Raw genomic sequence first — 19,873 nt, forward strand, 5'->3', positions numbered from 1 at the left:
CACAGCCCCATCTCCTGTCAGCTGCCAGGTCTCTTGGACAGATCTGTGCCTTCAAATCCCACAAGCTCCTGCAGGATGTCCTCTGGCATCCAGCTCAGCTGAGAATCCCAGTGTACCCTCCAGGAGATGCACACAGCCATTCCTAAAGGTCAGAGATAATCTGCAGGCTTGGCCAGAAAGGGATGGGATCCTTGATAAATGCTCTCTTGCCAACTTCTGTGATTTTAATTGCAGTCTTAACTAATTATCAAGACTCCAGCCCTAACATCTGTGATTAAAACTCTACTCATATTTTGAGGTAATTTTTAAAATTAATTTCCTACTCCTCACAGTTGAGGAGGAAAAAAATCTTGAGAGTATGATTGAAAGCTCTCCAAAGGCCTAAAAAAAACAAAAGAGAAAACTTAAAAGAAGCCATCTGATTTATACATTCTCCCCCCAACCCCCTTCTGACTTTTTACAACCAATCTTGAGATTTTGAAGGGCTTCAGTGGCAATTTACTGCATGTAATTTCTTGGGAATGGACATGGATGGAGACAAAGAAAAAAAGATTTTTGTAATTTTACAGACTAAAATGCAAGATGCTGTTTTCTAGTAATCAGAAATGGAGTCTGTTTGAGAAAATCCCCAATTATTTGTTAAGCTGTTTATAAAAGAGTCTGAAAATTATTACCTTTTCAGTCATTTTCCACAAAAATAATAGCTGAGGTCTGAAAACAGACAAAGGAAACTAAGTACAGCAGTGTTCTATATCTCAAGTTTAACAATACTATATTATAAAAAACAAAACAAGACTGACTGCATAAGTCATTCTGAGTTGCCATTATCTGTTGAGGACTAAGTTCAATTGTTTTCTTTTTCTTCTTTAAAATGTATAGAAAAGAAGCAGTATCTAAAAATACCTGTTTGCCTTTTAAAAAAATCAGGAACAAGTCATAGTGTAAGAACATGACCTTTGAAAATGACTGGTGCTACAGAACAGCAATAAAGAGAACCTACAAAAACATCTGTCTCCAAGTTTGGCAGCTTTTTATCTCCCCATGACAAAAGCATCTGTCTGAAAAGTATCCCAAAAACGCTTCACCAATGAGTCCTTGTGGCCCTGCAGAGCTGCTGGGCTGAGCAGGCACTGCTGCTTCTGCCAGCACATTTCCTCAGGTTTGTTTGCCATGTGAGCAGCCACCAGCAAAGCCTCTGCTGATGAGCCAGACCTGCTGTGTGGCAGAGTTCCAAAGGCAGTTTTAACCTGCAGGAGTCAGGATTTCACACCAGTCTTCAGCATTGCTGGTTCTTTGCTGCTTCAGCAAAGTGAACTTTCAACTGTGACTTTATGCTCCTTTTTAGTTCCTATGGTTGGGGTTTTTTTGTTTTTCGTTTTCTCTACCAGCGAAGTTGGAAACAAGGAGTTACAGCTAATAAAAAGGGGCACACGGAGTTACACAGCAATACAGTAGAGGGAATACAGGCAAATTAGAGCCAAGCTACCATTAACTTAACAGAGTTAAAAAACTTCTCATGTTTCATCACTTGATGTGACCTTCCAGGTGAGTCCTTTGCAGCCTAAGTCTTGGTCTGTAGTAGGTAAGGCCTTTATGGAAAGTGAGTGGCTTTCTTTTGTTTATGTTCCATTTTTCATCTCCCATTCCTGGAAAGAGAAAAAAAAAAAAGAATACAGAAAATGTTAAAAGAAATCAGGATATTTCACTGATGTCATCATATCTGCTAAGCCACAAGTGGGGTCAATAACAGTTTTTTCATTAACTTTGCTGGATTCAGCCCTGGATCCACCCTTCTACAACTATATACAGCAACAGTGCAGGGTAAATAAGCCATGTCTGTATTCTGCAGAGGGGACTTCTGGAGCTACTGACACCCCACGGCTGGTGTAAAGCACTCAGCTCTCCCTGAGTGAGGGAGAGGCTGATTTCAGCACACAAGGCTCTCTAAATGACTCCTTTGAGACAGCAGGAAACCCTCAATATCTCTCAGAGCTGACACCAAGTTATTGTTTTACTGTTCTTCAATTTTTTTATTAAAAGACTCATGGCAAACACATAAATTTATGACTAAAAAGAGCAACTTAGCAGAGAGACAAGTCAGTTTGCATTGCATTTGTCTCCCTTATAGATAACCAGCTATTGCCTGGCAAGCTAAAGAAATTGCTTTGACCTTCTGTGCCTCAGTTTCCTCACCTGTGAGCTGAGGACAAGGAGACCATCCACAGCAAAACATGAAATCTACAATGCTTTTGGTCATTTGTCTCAGAGCAAGGTATTGCCATTTCTTCTGCCACACGAGTGAAAACCATGAGATTGCTACAGCTGAACCCCAGGTCAGTAAAACTTGGGGCTATTAAAGGTCACCCTCAGCATCTCCTACCAGTACACACCAGCAGAAGGGCTGAAGCAGGATGGGCTCACCTTAGGACATGCACACTGTACCCCTCCCTGAATCCCACCCTTTCAGCCTCAGGAACTACTGAAGATCCACAGGAGGTGGATCTGGCTCCAGCAATCCCCTTGGAGCAACTGCCCAGCTGCTCCTCACCAGGCACTGGGGGCTGCAGATTCCTCTCTGACCCACCAGAGAGAGACACTCTGCAGGCAGCCTGCTGACTTGGCTTCCCACCTCAATTCCTGAATTTAACCCCCATTCCACAACATTTAAGAGCTCTGACTGAAATCCATTACTTATGCACGTAGATAGCTGTTCCTGCTGCTGAAAGCAGAAAGAGCATTCGTTTGGCTCAACAGCTGTAAGACCAGGACACCTCTTCAGCTGTTCTAAAATAACAGCAATGGTCACAGTTGATGGCTGATTTAGCCATGTAAGAAAAAAAACCAAACCCTTGGGTTTAAAGGCAGACAATGATTTACTTTGTTTCTAAACTTGTGTTTGTTTGTTTTTATTTAAATGGTACTTTTACTAAAATTGAGTTTATTTTAAATATTCAGTATTCCTCTTCAAATTATGGTAATTCTAAAGTTATAACACAGTACTGGTAGAAATTAGGTTACTTTAAAAACTCTATTAAATCTGTGTTCTCTACAGATATGCTACCAAAGCTATAAAGGAAGACCTTGGTTAAGCAACTGGGAGGAGATTTTCTTTGAAGTGTTAAATAAGGCTTGAAAGCAGAAGAAGCTTCTTTTGCAGGTGCAAAAGGAACTTTTTGTTTCTTTCCACTGCTCCTGCAGGTCCACACCAAGGAAAGAATGTCTCAGACAACACTGACAGCCTGACTGGGAGCTGGGAAACTGGGACAGCTCCTTTTCTTCTCCAGTCCTTGAACAAAGCAAGATGTAAGATGCTGACATTCACCAGCCCACTAATTTCAAAAACAAATCAGAAATACTAATTTCAGTTTTCTTGCTGCACATAACAGTTTGGCTTTAGAAACTTATTTGATATTTAAATTAATATTTGAAATGCTGAAATAATTGCTGTGCAGCAAGGATATTTGAATCTTCTTACTTTTCAAGGACTACTGATGCACAATATTGTTTTCCATATTTTAATTGGAGTCTCCATTTCTTGCCAAGTACAGATTAGACAAAATTGCAATTAAAATGCCTTCTGGCTTCTTAAAAATATGCATAATTACTTTCTAAAAACAAAATTTAAAGATAGTTGTAAAAAAGAAAAGTTAAAAATTCAAATGTATGTATGCATATGTATGTGTATGTATAATGTGTGTCCTGAACAGCCAATCCCCAAAGCTTTCTTAACACTAGATCTGTCTTATTGCTTCTCTCTGTATTTCCTTCTAATGCTAGTGCATCTGAGAGGAGAAAGCTTTTTGTGGCAGAGCTTCCCAACCTGCTGTCCCAGCTGTGCAGGGCACAGAGCAGCAGCTGCCCCAGCGCTGCTGCCTGGTGAGCCCGCTGTGACACAAGGCTGGCTGTGACACGAGGCTGGCAGGTGACAGGCTCAGCATCCTCCACACAAGGAAAAGGCCAAGAAGGGAGGTATGCAGTGCATTCAAATACACACCAGGGGGAAAAACCATATTCTGACATTTTGAACGTTTACACAACTCCCTCTTAGCGTTGGGAGATGTGCCAGCTGCTGGAGATGCGAGCGCGAGCACAGATGTGGGATCAGTTTCACTCCCACAAACTGCACTGACATCCACGCCTGGAGAGCCAAGCCCTGCTCTGGGACACTCACGTGTGACGCCCTTTCCTGAGCCACAGCTACAAGGCCTGGGCTCACTCACAACTGCAAAAGGCCAAAAGAATTTGAGAGCCAAATTCCACCCCCGCACACGTACAGCGACCCCCGAGTGTGGGGCGTGCTGCAGATGTGCACCTGATGGCAGCTGTGGCTGCCAATGGGCTGGGAACAGATTGGGTTGCACTATCTAATTCAGCAAAATTTCACTCTTAATATTTAGTGCATGAGGTTTTAGGGAAAAAGCTGTTAAAGCTGAATTGGATACTCTGAGTTGTTTTTCCCAGCATGGGAAAAATATGCTTAGTTGCTCCGTATCCTTTTTGATTAGACTAATCCCATATCCAAGACTCCTCTGCTAAAAAGCTTGACCAACTTATTGTGCCATCCAAAGCACACCGACACCAAACACAGCAGGGCTTTTCCTGTATGGTATGTGTTGAGCATAAAAAAATGTACTACAGGAAAGTAGTCTTTACACCAAAAATGTTTAGGTTTTTATAATGCCCTGGTTTCTCCAGCTGTAACGATTAGATGTCTGGATTTAATGTGCCTGTCCAGCACAAATCCATGCTCCCATTTGCAAGCACTGTGCTCTGCTAGACCACACTCCCTGAGTATGGCTGAGCTACCATCCACATCTAAGACAAAGTGTACAGTTAGAGATGATATCGTTATGGCACAAATTAGGCTATAATTGGAAAACACAGATAAGCTTTAGAGCACATAAATCCTTCCTCAGGTTTGAAACACAATCTGCAGACTTCAAAGTTGATTAGAACTGAAACCTATTATGCTGAGTGTAATTATTCTTAGTTGGATTTAAATGAATCAGGCTAAGTGGCAGGAAAAAGCAGTTGATGTCCATGCAAAGGGGGAGAAGAAGGGTGAGAAAGCTGTCTCAAATCGTATATCAGGAAAAATAATTCTATTATGATAATTTAATAATAAAATAAATTTTTGAGCTGCTGATTTTTCAGTATCTACTACATTTAGGTCCCAGGCTTATACTCAGACACTGGAAATGTATATAATAAATGAATACATGTAACAAAAGTTACTTGAAGAATCGGGCATTCATGAACGACAAGTGTTTATGATTATTGCTGTTTATAATTACAGCTAGCAGTGCACTACTAAATAAACAAAAGCTTGGGCCCAATGCTATTACTGCCACCCTTGGTTATGTGTTGCCCACATGTTTATGATGCCAGAAAATTTAGCCCAAAAGACTGGTCATACAAATCCCATTTAAACTAAACCACAAAAATTAGAAAACTGTAGCAACACAAGAAGACAGCAAATCTCAGCCTGGTACTTGCACGACAAAATTGAAGTAATTCAGCTTTTACTTTAAATGTACATTGAGCAGTTACTTGCACAACACATTGTCTTTAATTATAAAGTACATTCTGTTTTTGCAGTGGCTGGAAAAGATCAGACCCAATCTCTGTGCCATTTCTAATCACTTAAGTGGTTAAAGAGCAGTGCTCTTTTAACCACTTCTCTGCTACACAGAGTAGTGGACACATGGACTGTCTACACCACAGACTACTTACCTTGCAAATTAGATCTAAAAAGCAACAGAGAATCAGAGTAGAGTCAAATCTGTTTCCCAAACTTACTTAGCAACTCTTCTGCAGAAGGATCCCCAAACCAGTAGTATTTATGTAGTAATGTGAATAATTTAGATATTCTCTTCTTAAGGCTAAATAAGACTTTGTAAGAAAGTATGAAAAAGCACAGGAGAAGTTAATTAGGACACCAATGCTCCCACCTTTGCTTTTCGAAGGACATGGCCTCGACATGGAGAGTTGTTTGATGAGGGAGGTCTCTTCAGAGCTGCTGCACTGTTCACAGGGATGGAGCACTCAGTATCACTGGTATCACAGCTGGAGATTGGAGAGTTTTCCAAAGTTCGGTGCTTGAAAATTGGAGACTAATAAAGAGTGAAAAGCCTATATTGAGTTTCCTCCAGGTAGTCACACATGTGCAATATTTTCTACTTTAGATTCAGAACTGCAGAACTTTTCTTTAAAGAAACTATAGTCATAATAATGATGAATAAATGAAAAGGAGATGTGAACAAAAAAAACCCCAAAACAATGTGCATGCGTGTTCTGTGATGAAAATTGAAGTTTCTTTTCTGTTAAACAACTATGGGTCTGATTAAACAACTATGGATAATCCAGAGGAATTGATTATAATTACAGCTAGCAGATCTTACCTCTGATCTTTCTGTGATGGCTGCTTCAGACACAGATCTGTAGCACAAGCTCCACCCTGAAGGTGTTAGATGCAGCCCTTGCAGAGTGTGACACAACTGACAAGCACCAGTGCAAGCAGGGCTTTATCACTGCATGATGACTTGGTGCATTTACATCTCCCTGGGCTGGAGCAATGTCTTGGTTCCTGCACTTATACAACCACTCAGGACAAGGTGTTGGCTTTTTGCACATTATCCTAACATATCCTGCCTGTGATTCCCATGTCTAACTGCTCCCTGCTGCAGCAGGAAATGTAAATAACCCAGAAAGGCATTTAGTTCTGCTCTTATTTCTCAGGCTTAAAAAACCATTATGCAACTCTCAGTTCCTACTCATTTTTGCTGGAGCTGGGAAGGCTGAGCACTCCCAGCCCATGGTACTGGGGTTTGCATGTTCCATGGCTTTGCATACCTGTGGACTTGATGTTCCTGATTTGGGTTCAATAGCCAAGCCCAGTGTGATGCCTCCAGCCAAGGCTTTCTTAAGGCTCTCCTTCACCTCAGTCAGCTCCAGCTCCAGATTTACACGCTCAGCCTCCTTCTGCTTACACTCCTCTTCCAGCTTCTTTAACTTGTCTTCAAGAATCACTTGGGTCTTCCTGCCTGTCATTCATAGCAATTTTTTTATTTCAATATTAATGTTAAATTGACACTTAGAGAAATTTTCTTTCTAAACAGTAAGGAAACAAGGTTTCTACAAGGTATCAGTGACATGAAAAAAAAATTGGGTACTTTACATAAAACACTTTTTTCATGTAAAAAGTTTAGTAGCATAAATCAAATGCCTTCTATCAAGTGACATTCCTAGAAATCTGGTTTCAAATCAGTATTGCTTTCTTTATTTTTCTGTATCATGAAATTATAATTAGCTAGTGACAAAAAAACTATTCCCATGGTCTGCTTATCTGAAGTTCTCACCAGTGTAATTCCTTAGGTATGTGTATACATACACATGCATATATAAAATAAGGACATACAGTTACACATATGTATTTTTATCTTATACATTTTGTATCTATATAGAAAGCAAATATAGACATTACAGAGTATTGCTCAGCATCAAAACCTAACCTTGTTTAGGGTGACATTCAGCACAGAATACAAAGCTGTTTGGATAGCTAAGGCTATTCTCAGGTGAGGATTCAGCACAAAAAGCACCTCCTACCAGCATTGACTTCAATGGCAGCTCGCAGATCTTTTCTTTCTTTCCGGAGCTGCGCCAGCCTGTTCCGAAGGGCTTCTTTTTTCTTCAGCAGCTCCTCCTCTTTGCTTTGTAACTTCTTTGCATCTGCCTCCACACGATTCTTGCCATATTTGTACTGCTCTGCATCTGCATGTATCAGATTGTGGTTAAATAGGGTTCAAACTAACAGCACAACCCTGAACTGGTCCCTGAGACTAAACATGACATGAAGCATGTCACAGCTCCCCACAGCTGGGGTGTTGCAACTGGATGATCTTCAAGGCTCCCTTCCAACCCAAACCATTCTACAATTCTATGGTTTGAGCAAAAGTTTTGGCCTTCCTCTTCCACTGGCTCTTTCTCAAGGCCCATGATTTCTGCCAAGTTCTGCAGCACAGCTACGACAGTGATATGGGATAGAGTTTGTTCTTTATATTTACATGAGGAAAATGAGAAATAGCAGTTACTTTATAGCACACTGGTTTTGAAAAATGGCCTTGCCTTTCTCTGTAGTTCAGAAGATGGAAAGGAGGCTCCTCTCTAGCTATGAACCCTTCATTTCTAATTGGAAGGGTCAGAGGAAAAACCACCTGCTTGGCCTTTTGCCTGGCTTTCATTCCTACTTCAAGTGCACATCTTTTCTCACCTTACATAAGAGAATAAAAAGATGTTCACACTTCTTTGACGCTTGGCAGCTTTCTTTTTCTTTTCTCATTTCCCATACAAATGCTTTCATTCTGTGGCTCAGATATATTTGTGGTCTAATTCATATCACAGCCCCCTCTATAGCTCTGCTCCAGTTGCAGGCTCAAAGAAGATAAGTCAGCCAAGAGATCGCTTTGTCACATATCTGAAGGCATACTCTATTATATGAAATCATTCCTGACAAAGAATTGTCAAGCCAGTTTTAGCCAGTTAGAAGCTATTTACTGTTGTTCTAAAGTCTAACACCAATTCCTCTTGCTGCCATTAAATCCATGGCTTCTTAAATAAGACTTCATTAGTAAGTCCACTTTTGAGCAACGCAACGTTGTTATGTCTATACCAGCTCCTCATCCTCCTTTTCCAACAGGAAGATAGAATTCCTCTCTGCTCCAAATGAGGAATCATTATCCTTCTTTCTTCCCTGCTGCCCTCATGACTTTGCAGCAGCCCTGGGGCCACATTTCATATTTATCATTCTCCCATATGACAGGCACCCTTTTCTCATGTGGTGTGGCTGGAGTTAAGTCACCAAGGTATCTCCTGTTCAGTCTTGGCATCTCCTCCTCAGCCTCTAGCTCTCAAAATCCACACTGGTTCTGCACCTTGCCTGCTAAGACAGAAGCCTTCAGGGCACCCTCCTGGCCCCCCTCCCCAGTGAGGCAGCAGAGAGGACAGACACTTACTGGATGCAGTGCGCTTCACACAGGAAACCGTTTCAGATTTCTTTGGCTGGCTATTTAAAGTCCTTGCTTTTCCAGTGATCCCATTAGCAGTCACAGGAGGCTTCTTGCCTTTAAACTGTTTGAAAACAAAAGTACAGATGGGCTCCAGCTATTCCCGTGCCACTGGCATTACTTTCACCCTTTCATCAAGGGCAGAGCTTGACAGAAAGCTGCTTGCTACATCAGAGAGCTTTAATAGCGCACATTGATTGAGCCGGAGACGGCGCTTCCTCCAGAGATGCCTCTGGGAGCTGCCTGCTCAGCGGGAGCCATGCCAGCAATCACAGGATAACAAGGGGATGAACTCCCTGCTTCTGGTGGCATCATGCTTTCCAAGGCATTTAGAACCCTGGCATTTACAGTATTAAGAAAGCCACTGCAAGGCAGAAAAATAACTGTGCCTTTGAAAAATGTTTTACAGTAAAGACTCTTGAAACACAACTTTTTCAGAGTTAATTTCACACAGTAAAACCTACCAGGGCTTGCCACACAAAAATTCAACATTCTTTCTTTATATGACCTTGTGGATTTTATTTTTTGAAACAATATTATTATTACATATTTTTAAGTGCTAGGCGTTAACATATTGTTTTCCCCTTATACAACTTCTAGCTGCTACTTAAAAGCTTTTCTTACTTAAAGAAAGCCTCTCATAATGGCCAGACAGGCTCACCAGATTACCAGGAACAGAGCATCTCACGTTCAAGGCATTTCCATTTAGAGGACTCACAGCAATTAACTGAACTCTGGAAAGACAACCCTGTCCTGACCTACTCATAGTGCCTCCACGGAGGCTCCAGCCAAGGACAGGGCACATCTGTGCCATTCTCTGTTCTCCTGCTTCCAAAGGTTTGTGAGGACTAAACTGGGAGTGCATCGAGAAGCTTGCTGCTGCAGTAATTTACTGCTTATGTCCACCTCCAATTATGCAACTGCACTGAATTCCAATATTCCAATATGAAGTTTCTGAAAGGGTTAAGTGAGTTAACACACAATATGATAGGTACCTTACACAAGGGAAACATTTCTCTTAACCGTTCCATGTCAGATTAGATTGAAAACCACACATCACTGTGAGATATTCACACTGTGATACATTGGTTAAGGCCAATGACCACCGTTCAGGGACCAGCTAAGGGCTCTGAGAAGGCTCCTGGCATAGCTGTGAGCAAGGCTTGCTCTGCTCCCCTGCTGGGCTGTGCCCATCTGCAACAATGCTGAGCTCACAGGACTTCATCTGCTCTCTAGGTTCATGTTTGAGGTGCAAAAGCCTGCAGCCACCCTCAGAAAGCAGCAGAGAAATAGCCTCATTATTTTTATGGGGAAGAAAATAACAGGCAGTAATATAAAGATGGCATATATGAATATATACAATATAATTTACTAAGTATATGGCATCAAGTTATGATATATATGCATATTCACCAAATATATAACCAAAATATACATGATATATAGACTAGTACAATTCTAAAGAGCCAAATTTGCTGTCACAGTCAGGTCACATGTCACCTGTTTTTTGTTTATTTTTTTCTAAGACATCTCTGCCTGAGGAGCCAAAAGGCAGCCAGACATGCACTCAGGTTTAGTGTGGAAGGTCACATTGATTTTTTTTTCCCCTCATTATTCACTATCTGTAAATCATCCAGAACATGGTGGCAAAGCCTTTTCCATGTACCACTACTTCCACATTGGAATTTATACCTTTGCAAACCTGCTTCATTTGCAGTGGGCTCATAACTAAACTCCAGGCCCATCAGTGCCAACACTAAGGGACTCTAAGAGTCCCTTCAGATAACAAGCAGATAAACAGAACCAATAAAAAGCTTTGTTAAGTATTAAACAGTACAGTACCTGTGAGCCAGATCCCCTCCCCACAGCAGAGGTGTTAGTGACAGACTGAGCAGGAGACAGACTGGATGAGACAGGGTGTTTGTAATGGTTAGAGGAGAGTTTGTCAGTAGATAACCTATTGGCTTTCCTGTCAGCTGGCGGATAGCGCGCAAAGATTTTTGGAGACGGCAAGTTATCGTACAGGCCTGCGTTATCATAAAGCATTTCTTCTCCAATGTTCCTGCTACGAGAAGGAGGAAAGCCATCTTCTGGTTCCCACTGCAACACACACACCTCGGCAGTTAGTGAACAATGCACCATGCAGAACCTCCTAAGTGAAATTAAAACATTAGTGATGCTTGGGATTCCATAAGCCCCCAGTGCTTAGTGAGCAGACACTTACCACTGACACCCTTTAGAAAAGTGGGGGGAGGACACTGGGTGGAAAGCAAGCATGGCATTCCATGGCTCACAGCCTCAGCCCTGGGTACAAGCAAACCTAACACCCTGACTGTGCCTTCAGCTGGCAGCTCGAGCACCAAGGGGGCAGAGGCAGACTGTGTCAGCAGGGGGATGCTTGCAGTTTGCACAGATGAATCCATGGGATTACATCTGGTACATGAGTTGTTAAAAGTAATATGGCCTAGCAGTTATCAGAAGCCAAGTTTTTTCTAGCTTGTTTTTTTTTAATTTCTTCAGGCTACATGTCTTTCCCATGAATATCAGCTGCTGGTATGCTAGCACATTTTATTTGATGGAGATTTATTATTCTGAGCTACAAGAACTAAAATAGCTCTTTTTTTTTTTTTAACTTTTAGAAAAATGGAAAGCTCAACAATAGTACTCCAGTGGTTCATCTGATTAACATTAAAAGAAACCAACCTGACTGCTAAATATCCTTCCTTAACCCATCCTGGCCATGGCAGTACACTACTCAAACAAAGGCATGAGCACATCCAAGAACTATGCCAAGACTGCTCTCCACACAAGTGATCATGCACTGTTCCCAAGAGGGGATTTCTAACATCTTTCAGGCATTACTGACATATTGGAGGACTGAATGTCCAGTCTATTTCACAGTTTGAAACTATTAATTTCTCTTGAGTTCGCCCTTAGTGGGACCTTCACACAAGAGCCCAAATTAGGAGCTGACATAGGCTGTAGCTCCCCTGCAAACCTTCCTGAGGACCCCATATTGCTATTGGTGAGCATCCACTAGATGTTAAATCCTCTCACACATCTGCCTACAATCAGCTCTGCAATTTAAGAAGATGGAAGTGACCACTGTGGTTCTCCTTTGGGACGAGCAGCACCTGCAATCCTCAGGAACGCAGTCACAGGGACTGAGAAGTGTTTGGTACTGGTGTTTTTTCAAAAGTCATCAAAAAGTGCCTGGTGTAATTGAGTCCTTAATTTTGCCCTTTCCAGTGGGATCTAAAAAAATACCTCCTCAAGAATTATATTCAAGGACTTGGCAACAAATCATCAACAGGCAACGGCTTTCTAAATGCACACTGGCTCACATGCAGGTTAACGTAAACAATATGTCCCATGCCCTTATATTCTATAGGTGTGAGAGGAGTTTGCAACCCCCAATCAAAAAAACATGAGTTCATCTGGAAACTGCCCAGTGAGGATCTTTAGATAATATAATTTTCAGACGTCCAGGCACTGAACACATGCAAAGCATTTGCTGTGTGCAGGCTGAGCTCTCACCGATCCGTTGATGCAGGGAACATCGTCGTAGTGAAGCGCCATCCCGCTGGGGCAGGCGTAGCCGTTGGCAGCGCTCCCCCGGTACGGACTCGCAGACACAACCCGCCTGTTCATGAAACTGAACAATGCAAAGGGAAAACAATAAAAACCAGAGCTTAAACCTAAGCCTAAGGGATGATACAGTGGTAAATTCCCCATGCCTGATTATGCAGCCTGGAAGCACGGAGCTTCTCACTTTCTGCAGGGCAGTTTTGTTTTTTTGCTACTCACACATTGCTGCTACAGCCAGTAACACAACATATGTTCCTGTTCTCCATTCTTGCAGTGGGGATGGGGCTGTGTGAAGGCCAGGAGGGCAACAGCTGTAATTGCTCACTGGCATGTTTACATAGGAACCTGCTGGTCTCTGTTACACACCAGCCTGACAGGGTCCCAGAAACGCTCCCTTGTTGTCTGCACTGGGGAGAAGCAGGTGTTTCTCTGTGCATGCATGCCCAAGGGGCTGCAAACTTAGGAAATGAGAGAACTAAGAACATAAAACAGCAAAAATTTTAAAACACCCAAATAATTTCAATGAAATCCAAGTTAACATATCTATAAAAAAATTCCTGAATAATTACTTTCTCAAAACCTGGCAATTCATCTCTGTATCAGGACTTTTGGCTGGCTATGGCACTATGCTTCCGAACTCTCTATGGGTAATTGCACATGCAAATATTCTATATGCTCATTCTTGCTCTGCTACACATGGTGGACCTGAGTCTTCTGGAAACTTCAAAAGGGATATACATATATAAAATATATTTTAATTTCCCCCCCACCCTTATCCTGTTCCGATCAATACTGTTGCTTAATAATAATGACTCCAAGGGTGAGTCTTCCTTTGTAGCAACTGCTGGAATTGAATAAGGTATAGAGTGAGATCCTAAATAATTCCATTCCTACAGTTTCAGGTGTACATAAATGGGAAAACAATGTTTTCCATCCCAAACAATGGAACTATTCAGAGTCTGTGCTGACATTCATAAAATATGATAAAGCACTGCTAAAGCAGAGAGGGTCTTCTGTAGTGCTGGCAGGAGCTCAGGAATGCTGTGGTTTTAACAGTTGCTTTCTTTTGGCTTTGGAAGCACATGGAGTCCATTGAGTTTCTCATTCAGAGGGAGAACTGGGGCTCACCTGAGCCACGGGAAACCTGGACTCACAGGAGGGATGAACCTGCTCATTGTGAACCCTTCAGGGCAGTGTGGGGATGGAAAAAATACCAGACAGAAGCTTTTCTTACTTCAAGCAAACTAACAGCAAAAAGCCCAGGAAAACCCCATGACAAAAATGTTTTTAATCTTATCATAACTCATACCTTGTTAGACATTATTAGAGGGCTGCATTTGTTTACTGTTCTTAAAGAAGAGCATTACACAAATGCTTCTGGTTGGTGTGAAGAACTGAGTCTGGAGTTGATGCTCAGTTTCTTTCTAGTTAAGTCTCCAATTACAGCAATATACAATAACCATGTCTCAAAACTGGGATATTCATTAGTGGCATCTGATGCACCTGTAGTAACTATTTCTGCCACCAAAGGAAGGCAGCATTTATCTCAGTCGTTGCAAACAATTCATAATCATTAATTCAATAATCCTCATTAATCATGTTTTCAGGTGCATCCATGCAAGTTAATTATATTCAGAAACTGCTAGAAGGAAAATGGAGAAACTTGCCTGGAAGCAAATTTCCATAGCTTTTCCTCCATACCTAATGATTTAGGTGAAGGAAATTGATGGGACTGTTAATGAGGAGCTGATAGTTTTGCAAAGCATCGGTCTTAATAAGTGCATAACCAATAATCTAAAGTGACTGAGTGATAAACTAAGCTTTAATGATAACTGCATTTAACTTGGAATACTGATATTCATTCTATAAAGGGCAAATGTAGTAGTTCGTTAACATTTAAGGACCACTATAATTTCTCCTCATTTTCTAGCAGTAGTTGAAAATCAGCAGACAGCTACTCTATTGCTTATCAGCAAGCCCTCACAGGCTCTTAAAGACACCCAATGAATTTTAATTAATTCTTAACAGGGAAATTCTGCTATTTTGCAAGTTGTTTGACATTGCTTTCTAACATGTGGTCTAGTTGCATATGTTTGTTCACTTGGCTCCAATTAGTACCACATTTGTGCAGAAAAGGAAAGCCATGCAGAATTCAGGGGGGAAAAGGTTACCATTCTATTTCTCCTAAATGTGGTTATTGCTAGATGCTGACTGAAGCAAAAATTCATGTCAGCACAGGAGAAACTTTTTGAGCCCTACTGACTTCTAAACAAATATTAATATAAGTCTGAATGCTAAGTGCATTTTAATTCTATCAAAATTATTTGGTTTTCACAAAATTGGGCTTGTGTTAACACTGAGTCACTTTCATTTCCATCAGAAGTCATTCAAACTGGACTCTGACTGAAGCTGGGCATTTTCCCTTGTTAACTTCTCTCGGAAGCTTGCTAATGGCAATAGGATCTTTCTTTGGAAAATTCCAAAACTTTTTTCCTTTTTTTTCCCCCCCCTTCATTTTCTATCTGTTCAAAGTCATGATGGGCAGATGGGTTGTGATTCTCTAATGTATTAAGTCACACAAATTCCAAATTAGTCTAGGGAGTGTCATCTTGCAGCGGGATGAGGGATGATGACTTTGCCATCTGTCTTCTCAGGCCACCCACTTCCTGACCACAGGGAACAACTGCAGCAGGGCATCCTCCTGTCCCCACTGTTTCTTCACTCCTGTTTCTAAAAACCTCACCTAGCCAAGGAAAAATGATGGTTTTTCCCACCAAGGATTGCTTTAGTGCCTCAAATGAACTGAACATGTAAGTCACTATATCTGCTAAGTATGCATTTCTTCTTTTAGCACGGGATCAGTAATGGGGAATTCACTCTATTGATCTGCAATTTAAACAGTTTCCAGGCTGCATCCTCTAGGCACTTTCTCAATATCCACCTCCCACATTAAACCCCAGAAATTAATTGAACGGGGGTGAGCTTGATGAAGCTTTTAATTAATCAGAAAGAACTTGAGAAGGAAACACTGATTATGTGACTGTCCAAAATTTAAACTTGCTATACACTGTGAGTGTATATATATGTATATATATATATATATATATATATATATATATATGCAGCCTATAATATACAATATGCTGCAAATTTCTCTACATGTACAGCAAATACAGCCAATAAATGTCAATTACGTAGCTGCGTATTTCAGAGTATTTGTTCTTTTCCAGGAACAGCTCTAAGACCTTAGGTAAAACAGAAGATTAAAACATAGTATTTGATAAGGGGACTTACTGAAAAAAATCAGTAAAGATTTGAGTAAAGCTGCATAGTGCCCTGCATCTCTTGCAGAACTTAGCAGGGCTCCAACACAATAATCACAAACACATCTAACATGCTGCAATGCTGAACCACTTCAGGAGTTGAGTATGTGGCAAAGGGGGAGGTGGACTGTGATAAGCAGTGCTGGCAGTGGAGCTAACACATGGCTGTGAATTCCCAGAGCCCTGGGAGCAGCCCTGGGAATGTGCTCACCAGAAGGTCTGCTTGGCAGCCTGGATGACGCTCGCCGTCATTTCCACGTCGATGTAGTCGTAGTGCAGAGCTCCAGGGTCTGTAGAAGACCCCGTTTCTGCCAGCAAAATTCCAATCCATCTGCCCATGTCTTCTGAGGAGGAGGCCTGTGAGGAGAGGGCAAGAACACAGGTCAGGTCCATGCTCTGCCACTGGGCTGAGCATGATTGCAAAATGCACATTCTTCTTGGTTGACAAATTGCTACCACATGGTAGGAGAGGCTCTGGTTTCATTCTGCTGAACTCTTAAAAACCCCAGGATTTCATATTAAATCTGCTTTGCTAGAAGGAGGGCACTTTAACTAAGCCATGTGCTCATCAGCTATGATGTAATACAAAGTGGGCAATCCACTAAAAAGATGAAAAAATAATCATTTAAGGCCAGTGGATTTAGATTCAAGTAATGCTTATTTTAGACTTCAGAATATTGAAAGCTTTAACATAATTATTTTCTTATGTTAGGCTGGAGGATTTTTGGATAGCATGACTACTGAGAAGAAAGTGTTACTGTTGAACAGAAACAACAGGGAAGAGGGAACAAAATAGTGAAGAGATTTTATTGTTACTTTTTGAAAAATTTTGCTACATTTGCCTAAATGATGGCATCCATCTTCCTGATGATGATACAAGTAAAAGCATTAATACTATTAAAATTATTGAAGTTTTTTTCATATTTTGCTTCAAGTGACCAATTCAGAAGTAAATATTGGATAGAAATAGTGGGGGAAAGGTAACAATTTGTCATTAACAAATATAGCGGTTTCTAAATTTCTTATTTTTACATATTTCACTGCTTTTCACAGTTCCTTGAGCTGTTTTCTATTTTCAAATTCTCTGAACTGCTGTCGTATAACAGGCCTGGTTGCAAGGACAGCAGCCTTGATGTAGAGTCAGAAACCCAACGTAGTCAAAGTGCCTGTCCTGCCACTGACAGTAGAAGGTTGCCTACTGCTCATTACACTTGCCTTTAAGTGTCTTCTCATTTTAGGTTTTACAAGATGATGAATAAAGTCCCCATAGAAAGCCTGACCCACCTAACACAGACAAAGGTGTGGGCATGTGAGGAGAGTCAAGAGACACACCAGGCTGCTGGCACACTGCATTTTCTGAAATGCAAATTGTATTAATACAGACACAGACTGAGCAAAAGGAGTTCCCATAAATAGCAGACAAATGAAAGTGAGGAGTTTTAGAGCTCTCATCAACAGTGATCCATTATTTATTTCTTGCTAAGTTATTTACCCAAAGTGATCATATCCCTGATACAAAGGTGTGCCTAGAGATGGAGCAGGGATAATTCTAGCACAAGGTCAAGGGGAGGTCAGTGAAGAGAAAGGTATTTTACTGAGAAGATTTCTGAACTACATTTAATCTCAGTTCTTTCTTTGTCTACAACACTTACAACTTCTTTCCTCCTTCCAACATTTATTGTTCAGCTCTGCAATAATAATATTCCAAAGATTTTTTTTTGAATGGACAGACACAGATTGTATGAAAGTTCTTTAATTCACCTTGTGGGAGCTGCTAAAAGTCACAGCCTTTGTACCTCAAGCACAGCGATGTCCTGCCTGTTCTGGCACAAATTTTTTGTCTACAACACTTACAACTTCTTTCCTCCTTCCAACATTTATTGTTCAGCTCTGCAATATTATTCCAAAGATTTTTTTGAATGGACAGACACAGGTTGTATGGAAGTGCTTCTCTAATTCACCTTGTGGGAGGGAGCTGCTAAAAGTCTCAGCTTTTGTACCTCAAGCACAGCGACCTCCTGCCCGTTCCGGAGCAGGCGGAAGGTCAGGGGATGCTTCGAATCCAGCCCCAGGATGACTTCACAGCCACGGAGGGGGATGGAAACAATGTGTGTCTTCAGATCTGTCCTGTCCTTGTGGAAAATGAGTTTATTGTCCTTCACTCTGCACCAGCGCTCGCGCCAGCGGTTATTAGAGAGCACGTTGAGATATCCTGCAATAAAATGAAATGTGAGATATTTTACTCCTCACTTTTTCTGAAAAGGAAGAAAAAAGAAATTCGCTTCTCAATGTAATGCTAGCCTTTAAATAACTTGTTCCTCTTCTAATAGAAAGTCCAGATGGATTTTAGGAAGACAAGTAAATGACCCTGCCCCACTCCTTTTAATGAAAACTTTCACTGTGCCAATAACCAAGAAAAAGCATAGAAATATGTGATCCAGCTCATGTGCAAATGGCTGTTCTGTGTCAGTCCTGCAGCAGCTGCATGTGTAGGAGCACACAGGTCCCCAGGACTTCAGTAAGAATGGGAGAGGGACACTGATGAAAACAGTTACATACACAGCCAGTGTGCTCACTCTGCCTTTCCGTGGGTAATGACTTTGGTAACTGTGCCTGACCAACTTTTTCTGGGAAAATCACAGCTCCTATTATGTAAGTATGTATTGAGCTACCTTGTGTAACATCCAAAAGCAGTGTTTAAACGACCTAGGAAGTGTTGATGCTCTATGTTCTAATTACATTTAGAAAGAAAAATGCACATCTGGTTTGCAGCACTTGCAAACCAGAACTTAAAAGATTGTTACCTTTGCACATAGAAATAAAATTCATATTGGTTTAAAATTCAGGAAGTAATTATGATACAGTATCCTTACATATTAAAATGTCATTAAAAATTTTCTTTTAAAACCACCCACTTTTCTTACCATGCTCTATATCAATATAGTGTGCAGGCATATAATATCATTAAACAGGCAGAGTTTTGTGGTTTTCCTTCTCTGTACCATAGCAACAATCATTCCAGACTCAAGCATTACAGTCAGAGCAATGCCCTTTTTTCCTGCCTTAGTACAGTTTGGAAATAGAAAAAAAAAAACCTTTTACTTTTGCTTCCACATTACAAATGGTACATGAATTCAGCATGTTGCTGCTTCCAAACAGGCTATGAGGAGGGAAATAAATGGTATCTTGCAAAAGCCAGAAGTGAGGTTAAAAAGCTGTCTTCTATCTCAGACATGATTTTCATTTAATCCTGTTGGAGAGCTCTCTCTTTGGTTTTCATTAAAACTATGACTTATTATTCATTTTTCTAGGTTTTTCTTCCAACATTATGGTTCCAATGTCAAAGTGTGATCCAACAGGATATAGCAGATCAGGATTGTGCACATCTTGGAAGGTGCTATAAAAAATGAGGATGTGCATAATCCTCTGGTTTTGGCTCCTTGTGATAATCACACTCTCCAGCTCTCCTCCCTCCTCCTGTAACAAAACCCTGTATCACTCTGCATTGCACTACAATCCCTATAAATGAAAAAAACCTTCCCATGCAAGCCAGATACAGCTTGTTTTGGAGTGAGAGTCCTTTTTTTTCAGGCAGTTTTTCCCCTCTGCTCCCAGGGCACCTCTCAGAAAAGCTCTTGCAGAACTTCCAGCTTCAGAGTAGAACTACACAGGATCCCACTCTCTCCCCACATCTCTGCTTAAACCTTCACAAGCTGACATGACCAAAATGCCTCGAGTGTGCTCCCCTTTGGGGCACGAGCACTTCAGCCTAGTGCAGGCACTCCAGGAGCAGTGCTGCTGTAGGCAAGAGCTCTGCCACGACTGCAAGTGCAGGTGGCTTTCAGTTTCCACACCAGCTGGGTGACACCTGCAGCCCTGCTGGGATTTTCCCTTTCTTCA

At 41.3% G+C, this 19,873-nt stretch overlaps 1 protein-coding gene across 2 annotated transcripts in view; it reads right to left on the reverse strand.

Annotated features, from left to right (window-relative positions):
* Positions 1 to 1,007: 1,007 nt before the first annotated feature.
* The window catches only part of AFAP1 (actin filament associated protein 1), a 107,114-nt gene continuing 88,248 nt past the window's right edge, over positions 1,008 to 19,873 (reverse strand). Inside the window, exons 10-18 of one of the 2 annotated variants that reach the window (XM_050973342.1) lie at positions 17,974 to 18,185; positions 16,185 to 16,330; positions 12,600 to 12,717; positions 10,905 to 11,162; positions 9,012 to 9,126; positions 7,606 to 7,770; positions 6,853 to 7,043; positions 5,952 to 6,113; positions 1,008 to 1,646 (exon numbers count right to left, since the gene is read on the reverse strand). In XM_050973342.1, coding sequence (XP_050829299.1) covers positions 1,620 to 1,646; positions 5,952 to 6,113; positions 6,853 to 7,043; positions 7,606 to 7,770; positions 9,012 to 9,126; positions 10,905 to 11,162; positions 12,600 to 12,717; positions 16,185 to 16,330; positions 17,974 to 18,185 — 1,394 coding nt within the window. In that variant the 3' untranslated portion in view covers positions 1,008 to 1,619. The remainder of the gene's footprint in view (positions 1,647 to 5,951; positions 6,114 to 6,852; positions 7,044 to 7,605; positions 7,771 to 9,011; positions 9,127 to 10,904; positions 11,163 to 12,599; positions 12,718 to 16,184; positions 16,331 to 17,973; positions 18,186 to 19,873) is intronic. The other variant, XM_050973341.1, reaches the window with a different exon arrangement.

This window comes from Serinus canaria, chromosome 4 (assembly GCF_022539315.1).
Source record: "Serinus canaria isolate serCan28SL12 chromosome 4, serCan2020, whole genome shotgun sequence".
NCBI lineage: Eukaryota > Metazoa > Chordata > Aves > Passeriformes > Fringillidae > Serinus > Serinus canaria.